Source organism: Bos mutus, chromosome 5 (genome assembly GCF_027580195.1).
Source record: "Bos mutus isolate GX-2022 chromosome 5, NWIPB_WYAK_1.1, whole genome shotgun sequence".
Taxonomy (NCBI): Eukaryota; Metazoa; Chordata; class Mammalia; order Artiodactyla; family Bovidae; genus Bos; species Bos mutus.
Genome location: NC_091621.1, coordinates 27,307,167 through 27,317,320, shown reverse-complemented (window position 1 = coordinate 27,317,320; position 10,154 = coordinate 27,307,167). Strand labels below are relative to the sequence as shown.

Below are 10,154 nucleotides of genomic sequence, written 5' to 3'. Positions count from 1 at the left end.
GGATCTTCTCAACCCAGGAATCGAACCCGCATCTCTTATATTGCAGGGTTTTTACCACTAGCACCACCTGGGAAGCCCCTTTAAAGCCTATGAAATAGATGTTACTAACATTCCGTTTTACAGATAAAGCAACTGAGGAACCTACCCAGGCTTTCATGCTAGGAGGTGGCAGAGCAAGGATTAGAAATCCAGGAAATATGGTTCCAGAGCCCATGTTCTTATTAACTATAGTAAGCTGTCCACTCTGTATCCCTAACCCTTATCTATAATTAATGTTCTGGTTCCCAACAGATTGACAGTTCTCAGCTGGGGCAATCTTGCCCTTCAATACCCCTCTCCCTCTTCCCTGAATCTAACTTAAGGACACCTGACAATATCTGGAGATAATTCTGGTTGTTTCAACTTGGGGGTGGTATTACATCCAGTGGGTAGAGTCTAGAGATGGTGCTAAAAATCCCATAATATGAGGGGAAAACTCATTATCTAGCACACTGAAAAACCCTAAATGGAGTATAAATTCTAAGGAGGGCAGGGTCCTAAATTGACCTTGGTTTCTGCTCTATCCTCAGATATAGAAATTGCTTGAGTTTATCTGTTGAATATTTATCTGTGTTTAAGAGCCTAGAATTCAGCCTGGCACATAGCTGGTAGGCAACAAACATTTATTAAAGTACCTGAATTAATGGTGGTGCCCCCCAAAAGGACCAGAGATATAACAGGACATAACAAATTGAAGTGATTTCAATGCTCCACAATGCCACTTTTTTCAGATTTAATTTTCTCCCAATGACTATAAATAAAAACAATCCTGCCAAAACAAGTGGGTTAAGTGGGATTTCTGAGAGAACAACAGTTTTTTCTTTAGATACACTGAACCTTTAAATACATGGAACTCTGTGAGTTAAATATGTAAGGAATAAGATTTCTTTTTAAAATAAAAGCTTCGAAATGTATCTAAGGGATTAACAGACATCCCTAAATTAGATGGTATTACTAATTAACTGCTGATATTCTCCGGTGGCTGGAAAATATTTTGAGAAAGTTTAAGATTCATTTACAGATTTCAAAAAAAATGGAATTACAGCACATCTGAGACAAAGACCCATTATATAAAAAGTAGTACTTGAGTCCACTTCATTAAAAGATTTTTATGACCATAAGTGTAATTGCATCCTCTAGTTTAAAAAAATCTGTAAGTGTAACACCTGCTGAAGTATTTTCAATTCTTTCTCCTATACCTCAAAGAGCTACTGAACACTACCCAGAAGGCATACGTTTGTAAGTAATATTGCTTGATTTACAGAACTCTTTCCAAAGGAAAAATTCAAAACATGGTTATGTGGATATTCAAACAATACTAAGAAAAATACCTGACATTTCTCTCTCATCATTTCTGTAATTAATAAATGAATCTGGCTTGCCCAAACATTAAATTATGAAACCACACTATGCAAAATGCACCTATCACATTTAAAAAGAAGTTAAACCCATATTTATTTAACTAGCACTGTTAAATATTACACAAAACACATTCAAGTGGCAAGTAATTATAATGCAAGCCCTTGCATGGCAATCCAAATTTATTGAACTACTGATGCTAAGTTATACAAAATTGCACCACTTTAATTAAGGCTTTTAGTTTACATTTGGCCACCTCAAAAGTAGTTGTAACATTAGGTTGGTCAATTTAAATACTGTGGCTCCCTGTTGGATAGACACACAATCTTTACACCCAAACATTAATGCATACAAAGCAACAAGGCATTGTTAAATAAAACAGCAATAGTTACTGCAACTTAGGCCTTGTGACCAATTACACATGATTAAAATTACTTCCCACATTCACATCCACAGTACTCTTCCACCATTTAACATCTCAACCAAAACGTTACACATGGGAAACAATCACTAACAGGCAAAAATACTAAACCTGTATATTTGGTATTGCAAATACACTTATGCATGAGCAAGCAGGGGATTCACAGTGAGAATCTACAGCTGCAGAAGCCTGAAAATGATTTACAAAAATTGTTAAATCATTAAAAAATTGTTTGAAAATATACACTTCTTGTTGTAGACCCCCACTGTACACACAACTATAAACATTGTTCCCTATGTAAACAAAAAAGGAAACATATAATAAAAGATTTGAAAAGTCTGGACATTTCCTTCCCAACAGATATTAAAGGCAACGTCTTTAATCTAAGACATTATACTGAAAGGACTATCATATTTTAAAGACAAGATCACTGTCTCCACAGGTTTTTTAAAAATTAAAAAAACTATATAGCTGTGTTAATCAAAGCGCTTATTTGTACAATACAATGATAATGACCTTGAATTTCTTAAAAAAAAATTACAATAAGCTACAAGTATCAAAGAAGCAAAGTTATCTGGAGTAGTCTATATAGGAGCTCTTTGGACTTTCTTTTATTATGCTAAAATAGTGGTGCTTTTAGGATTTACATTATTGTACTCTCCAATACAAAGTATGGGGTGTGTTAAAGTATACAGTACACCATTTTCATACATGTACAACATTGGTGGATGAAAAATGTCTCTTAGCAGTAATACTGGATTGTAGCCTCTGGTTTTACCAGCTGCATACTCTAGGACTATTATATAAGTAAAAATCTCTCTGTGATACTGGAAAGTGATTAGAATGTGCAAACTGATGTAGTAGTTTTCATCCGCCTCTTAAAGGGTACCACCACAGAAAGTCCATTTAAGATGTTGGTAGGTTTAACAAAGTTGGAATGCTGGCACTGTTGAATTGGGCAACAGTTCTTCAGACCTGTCAAAAGGAGAAAATTAATTGAAAACACAGGTTGTAAATAGCACACTAAAGATCAAAAGGACGTATTAAGACAACAGTGCCAAAGTGTCAGAAATAAATATAATACAGCTTCCTATCCTCATCATTACATTATGACCATGTACTATGATTCACAGCAAAGCACGGATAGATATATTCTGCTGCCTTCTTAAATGCCACTCAAGTGGAAGTTGAATGTACTTAAATACAAATTTCTTTGTATTACCTCTCAAAGATTAAAAGCAGGAAAACTAAAAACAAAAACAAAACCCCATATTAAAATTTTACATCAAGTCGACTTGACTAGAATCAAACAGACAGCAATACTAACAAAATGGCTGGTCTGTAAGAGTGTTTATAATCCTAGAATGACATCATGAGTACAGAATGCACATCTAACCAAGCTTTCCAAGACTTTTCTTCCCTACTCTTCCAGTAAGTGGCTAAAAAGCTGGTGTAGAGAAGTCAATAAAATAAATTTATTTCATGAAGGCTCTCTACAGTTGACAGTTATATATATATTAATTCTATAAAACAGATCCTACTTAAAGAGAGATGTCAGAAAAGGCTGTTATTACACTAAAATCTTATCTAACTAAACTTAAAAGGGTAAAATCAGCATTCATCAGTCTGTCATTTATTTATTTACTTTGGATGATTTTCTGTACATATGCCTGGGCTAAAAAAATCCTTCCTTTTTATATTGGTTTTCTGGGAATCAGACTTGCTCCAGAATGTTAATATAGATGTGGCTGATGAAATAATTTCCACAAATGCTTTGAACTTTAAGCCCTCGTTTAGAGACTGAATGAGTTTCCTAAGTTTTCTAAATCTTAGCAGATCGAATGGAGCAAGTTGTAAAGGACAGATGGCAATGTGAGCTCAGGCATAAGTGTGCTGTTAAGAAAGGGCAAGTGGTTGGAAAGGAGAGGATATAAAAAATGAAAAGTTGTATCTCTAAGCAGAAAACCGTAAGTGGAGAGTAGGGACAAAACTCTAGAAAACTACAGAATCAGAGTACTATGGTTGTACAGGGTCATTTAACATGGGAAGAAGCAGAGCTAGTAACACCCGAAACTCCCAAGGGTAAGAATACAGTAAAAAAAAAATATATGGCTTAATGATACTTGGCAAACAGCAGCTAACAGATGAGGGTTTACCATGGTGCCAGGTACTGAACTAACTGCTTTGAAAGTATTAACTCATTTGATATAACTGTTTTCAAAGACTATGTTATAGTGATGTTTGCTCAATTTTCCTTTGCTGTCTCATCTCAAGGTTGTATCCATGGTTCTCTCTGCCCAGGAACTCTTCACCCTCTAATTTCTACTTTTCCATCTGATTTCAACTTGGATGCTTTCACTATGAGATTTTCCCTGAATCCATAGTTCACATCTGACTGGTTTGGTACCCCAATTAAATACTCTTGATAGTACCCATAATAGCATAGTGACTAATTATGGACTTTGGGAATCAGTTCAAATTCTGAGCCATGTACTCAGATCATTAGATTCAATTCTGACTCTGCTATTCACTAACTATAGGGCTTGAACAATGTTTCTGTGCCTCAGTTCACTCATCTGTAATATGGGAATTATAATAATTCTGCCACACAGAATTGTGAGAATTCAAGTAACATGTAGGCAGTACTTTGTCTGCTACATGATGTCAGGGGTTTTAATTATCGGTAACATGCTGCATTTATTCCGCCAACAGCATTTATAATATTTTGCAATGATTTGTCTGACTTTTACACTAGACCTTAATTAGCTTAAGGCAACAAAGAGAGCAGAGAAGATTGGTTTTGATCATCACTATGTTGTCAGCACAAACCAGTGACCCACTGAGACGTGAATATATACTGGATAAACTCATTTAGAATACTTATGTGGAATAACTTACTTCTCATGATCATATATAGGTGAAATAATTATTTCAATTACTAGGATATCATATTAACTCATAAGAAGTAACCATTTGTTTTCTACAACAGAAAATTCTATACTTGCTTTTTGGACCTTTAATAAAGTTGAGGTTAAAAATTAGAGGAAACAAACAAAACAGAAGAAAAGATAAATTAACATACCTGGCTCAGAGCTACAATGCATTTAGTATATTAAAGCAGCTGACATGACGACTTTTTGCGGGCCTTCCCAGGCACTGGAGTTTTTCTGTTAATTTGTCGCACTAGGTCATAAAAGATCTGCAAACATTTATTAATTTTTTATTTTGATTTGCAGGGAAAACCCCCACCCAAAACTACAAGTGAGAGAGTACAATGAAAAAAATTGAACTTTCCATAACTCTTCTCCAGAAAGCAAATATTCTGTTCATTTAAGGAATGAGAGTAAAGCCAGGTATTCCTGTAATTGTCAAGTGCTTTTCTGTTTATTTTTTGGGAGGGCTAACATCATTCTCCTTAAAGTAAATACTGAGTAGCTGCAGAAACCTTAGTTTAGTCAGAACATTTACCATCATCCAAGAGAACAATCCTTTACTCTTCTTTGACTCTATGTATTCTTATTCTACAACATAATTTTAAGTTCCTTTAAGGCAAGAGCCATTCATGCCTTCTTGAATTTGTCTTCATCTTTTACGTAACATTGTTCATACATCTGAAGATTAAATCTGTCTTCCCCACCCCTATTCTTTTCCATCTAATCTTACCTCATTTTATGGTAAATTCTACTGTACCACCAGTGTTTAATAAAGAGGCTCAAATAGTAGTATTGCTTGTTAGCATGCTAATTAACATATTTAATTAACTTGGGGTTGTGTTAATATACACTCATTATTTTCCATTAATTCTGAATGCTAAATTCCAAATCAAGAGTTCTATTACACCATACCTCATTAACATTTATTTTTGATTTTGCAGAGGATTCTAAGAATGCACAGTTGTTCCACTGTCTTGCTAGATTTTGACCTTGTTCCTTTCCTACAACTCTTTCATCTTCCAAGTCACACTTATTACCAACCAGAATCATTGGAACCTAAACGGGTAAAAACAAATAAGTAAACAAATATGCTACATAAATTCAAGTCAAAATTCTAAGAGTCAACCATAAGGATTAGATTTTATTTTATGCCAGAGAAAAACACTAAATTAATAAGGTGTACTAAAACTGATAGTTAAATATAAAAGCATTAACAATTAACTTAAGAACTTGTCACATAAGGGTTTTTTAGAAAACTAGCTATGATCTACTTATAAAAGAGGGAAGAAAAACCTGAAAATTGTTATCAAAACAGACTTTTATTTTAGGCACCCTGTGCAGCACGCAGGATCTTAGCTCCCTGATCAGGGACTGAAGCCATGCTCTTGCAGTGGAAGCACAGACTTAATCACTGGACTGCCAGGGAAGTTCCTCACAACAAACTAATTATAGTAAGAAAACACAAAGCCTTTTAAAAAGGAAATATCATAAAAAGTCAATATATTCCAAAATTTTAAAGTGTTTCTCCAAGGGACATAAATCAATTTCAGATTTTTTGGTTTCTTAACAAGTATTTATCAAATAACTCATTCTCAATTTCATAACACAAAAAAGGAGAAATTTAGAAGGTAGATAAAATTCAAGGTAGAATTTTTAGCTTTTCATATAGTCTAAATGAAAAGCCAAAAATTAAAATCACCTTAACTTACTAAAAATATAGACCGTATTAATCATGTTTTTGGACACTACAGGGAAAAATAATCCTTATTCTGTAAAACTCCTATTAATCCTTTAGAGATTGGCTCTCTAGTTTTGGAAAAAATCCAAACTAGAAAATCAAGATTTGTGGCTTTTTAAGGAACAGATACCTAGTATTATACTAATAAATACCTGTTTAATGTAACTGATAGAAAACTATAGTAGTCACCAGAGACACTGGTGAAACAGCTTTACCAACTAAAGCTGCTTTAAGTATGTTAAAGAAGGAAAAGAAAGAAAGTGAAGTCTCTCAGTCGTGCCCAACTGTTTGCGACCCCATGGACAATAGCCTGCAACAAGCTCCTCTGTCCACGGGATTTTCCAGGCAACAGTACTGGAGTGGGTTGCCATTTCCTTCTCTAGGGAATCTTCCCGACCCAGGGATCGAACCCAGGTTTCCTGCATTGTAGATAAATGCTTTACTGTCTGAGCCACCAGGGAAGCCCTAAGTATGTTAAGGTCCCCCCCTCAAAGTCCTCCTGCTTCAGAAGTCCAGGAAATTAGGATATTTCTAATAGGTGCTCCCAAGCTCTAGAAATATTTGCTATAATTAAACTATACCTAGTACAGTGGTTCTTAAAAGTGTGATGCCCAGACCGGTAGCACCAATACCACCTGGAAATACGTTAGAAATGCAAATTTCTGAGCCCTATTCCAGACCTACTGAATCAGAAACTCTGGGAGTGGGACCTGACAATCTGTTTTAACTAGCTCTACAGGTGATTCTGATGCAAGATGAATTTATATACATAGCGTGAAGAGTAATTTAAAAAAACCTTTTGTAGTTTCCTACAGGGTTAAACTCCATTATGGTGTACTCGGAAGGGGCATGTTACTTAACATTAGAATTGAATATATTTATTGGCTTTCTTGCTCCTTCTGTCATAGTTGTTTGAGATGTGTTCACATGTTGTTCTGATTCCTATTAAAAAGGCTCTTAAATCTACCAGAACGTCATCTGCTCTATTAGTAATATTTGCCACTGACACCTCTCCCCCTTCTCCACCAAATGCAAGATTTAAAAATATGAAGGGAAAAAAATAGGAAGGATATAGATTTTATTTTACACAAGAGGAAGGTATTTCTCACTTTTTACACTATATATAGCGTTAAAGGTACGTTTTTCCCTTTCAAAGAAAAAGCTTTTGAAAAACAAACTCCTCAAAATAGATGAAGTTTAAATTGGATTTAAATTCAAACTTTTAAATCGGATATCACTACAATAAGTGTTTGAAAGAAAATATATTTATTATGAAGCCATCTTACATCATCCGTGTCTTTAACTCGAAGTATCTGTTCTCTCAGATCTTGTAAATCATTAAATGTGGACTGTGCTGTGATGGAATAAACTAACGCAAAGCCTTGTCCATTTTTCATGTACAAATCCCTCATTGCTGTGAATTGTTCCTACAGTCGAAAGAAAAGAATCATTTTAAAAAAATAATGTTTTGACAGTTAATTTGACAATTTTCAAAGTCTATAATTAGAGCTCAAAGAATGTAGTAGTGTTATGTAACATCTCTTAAAACTGTAGTCTGTGGCTATTTGAAAAATTGGTATTTCAAGAAATAAGTGTTTTATTTAAAAATAATACACCAGGGCAGATTTATGTGCAGTAAATGCACTCAAGTGGAAATGTCCCATCTTCAAATGCTGCTTGAAAGCAGCTTTTCAAGACACCATATGGAAGGCACCCAAATCGAATCACCATTACTCACAGCTAGCTCACAATGCTCCAGTTATCCGAGGTCCGCCAGCAAGTTACCTATATGGTGCCATTTTCCCACACTTCCTCTTTCGCTAGACTGTAAGCTTTTGAGTGTAAGAATACAAGCCACGACATGTATCAGGTACTCAAACATTAGATGAACGAATACCACACATCCAGAGTAAATCTTCCCTTCACTTTCAGATACCATCAGATCTAGCTGTTCTGTAAATATACTGAAGGATGAATGATACTATTCAAAATACTTCACAGTCACTGAGGAATCTCAGGCATTTTCCACATTACTCAATATATGGAAATATAGTCTAACTTACATTAAAAGTAGTAGTGAAGGTATGAAAATTTTCATACAAATTTTCTACTTATTTCTTCAGTAAATGACCCATGCACACAAGAAAAGAATTCAAGAGGATAAGACAGCTTTAAGATTTAATGCAAGCCTTACTTTTAAATAATGTTTGTCTATAAGAATGCTAGCATTTATAAGGTCAATACTGCACAAGTTATGCATATACTTTGGTATTGTTTTACATACCGTTCCTGCAGTATCCAAGATTTCAAGCATACACTGCTGTGCATCTACTTCAACTTGCTAGGGAGGAAATTAAGGTAGATCTTCATTTTTTTTCCTGTATATAAGACTACTTTAATATGTATAATATTAATACGATATTTAAAACAGACACAGATTATAGCAACTTTGATACTAATCTCAAGTAATACATACTTTAATGAAACAGGAGAAAAAAATAGCTGGATAACTAAAGTCTACTGACCCTCAAACTGCATTAAGTGTAAAAACCATGAGTTCTCAATTTAATATAAGGATATCTACAAGATATACAAGCTCCAACCTCAATGTGAATTACTCAGCAGTTAACTCTGGAGAGGAAATAATTTCAAATCAGCTCAAAAAATTTTTATTTAATGCAGTAATAGTTCCAATAATGTCAGAAGTAACTATCTATATAAATTCTGCCACGCTTTAGATATACTTTCCTTTTGCTTATAACTACATCCCCTTCACTATATTGGAACAAAGTTTTTGGTAGCAAGGAAGGACAGCTATCAAATAAATTATATATCTATATATCCCTGTTACCCTTTAAACCTAACATTTCCTAGGAAAAAAAGATACAGATGCAGAAAAAAGAGTAATGCTGCCTCAGAGCTGGGGTCCAGAAAGGGTTTCTAGTTTTAGCAGACTGTGGACACAGAAGAGGAATGGAAACACAGTGTCTGCACCGCAGCAGGGGCCAGGCTGGCTGCTTTAAGGTGGCGGGTAATTCTCTCCCTTCTAAATTAAAAATGTCTGCATATTAAGTTTTATTGTCACGTGTTATATAAATGAACTTAGAAATAAACTTTTCTACTATTATGAGCAGTGGAACTTTCTCAAGGAATTGTAAATAGGAAGGTTAGGGAGACTTTTGTACTTACATCTTTATATAAAAAGCAGGGAGCCTGAGAGTCATTCAAGTCTTTGGTGGGCAGAAAGAGGGGAGAAACATGGAACTACCACCTGAAGTGGATGTCTCCACTCTAAAGTCAAATAGCAACAAATTACAACTTGGGGGTCAGTGTAAACCTAAAATTCTTTGTGAGCAAGAAAGAGAGATAAAGCAAGAGTGATTAAGATTCTTGGTAAACATGCAATGCCAGGAAATAGTCAGATGTGAGTTCTACCCACTAATTTTATAAATTAACTCTGTTCCTCATCCTATACTCTATAGACAACATTTAATATTTATTAAGCTAAAAACAATAATTTATGTTTACAGTAAAGTTGAAAGCAAAGGCCTTCTAAAGTAACATACCTTTCTATAAGAATCTTCTATCGTAGGATCATATTTTTCAACAAAAATTCCTTGAACAAACTGTACAGTCTGAAAAAAATTAACATACCATTATACTC

General features: G+C 34.5%; 1 protein-coding gene across 3 annotated transcripts in view; it reads right to left on the bottom strand.

Moving 5' to 3' along the window:
* Nucleotides 1–1,464: 1,464 nt before the first annotated feature.
* RAP1B (RAP1B, member of RAS oncogene family) overlaps nucleotides 1,465–10,154 on the bottom strand; it is a 45,663-nt gene continuing 36,973 nt past the window's right edge. For all 3 annotated transcript variants that reach the window (XM_070370558.1, XM_070370557.1, XM_070370559.1), the window contains exons 3-8: nucleotides 10,057–10,125; nucleotides 8,775–8,831; nucleotides 7,777–7,917; nucleotides 5,665–5,808; nucleotides 4,902–5,018; nucleotides 1,465–2,794 (exon numbers count right to left, since the gene is read on the bottom strand). In XM_070370558.1, the coding sequence (XP_070226659.1) occupies nucleotides 4,932–5,018; nucleotides 5,665–5,808; nucleotides 7,777–7,917; nucleotides 8,775–8,831; nucleotides 10,057–10,125 (498 nt within the window). In that variant the 3' untranslated portion in view covers nucleotides 1,465–2,794; nucleotides 4,902–4,931. The remainder of the gene's footprint in view (nucleotides 2,795–4,901; nucleotides 5,019–5,664; nucleotides 5,809–7,776; nucleotides 7,918–8,774; nucleotides 8,832–10,056; nucleotides 10,126–10,154) is intronic.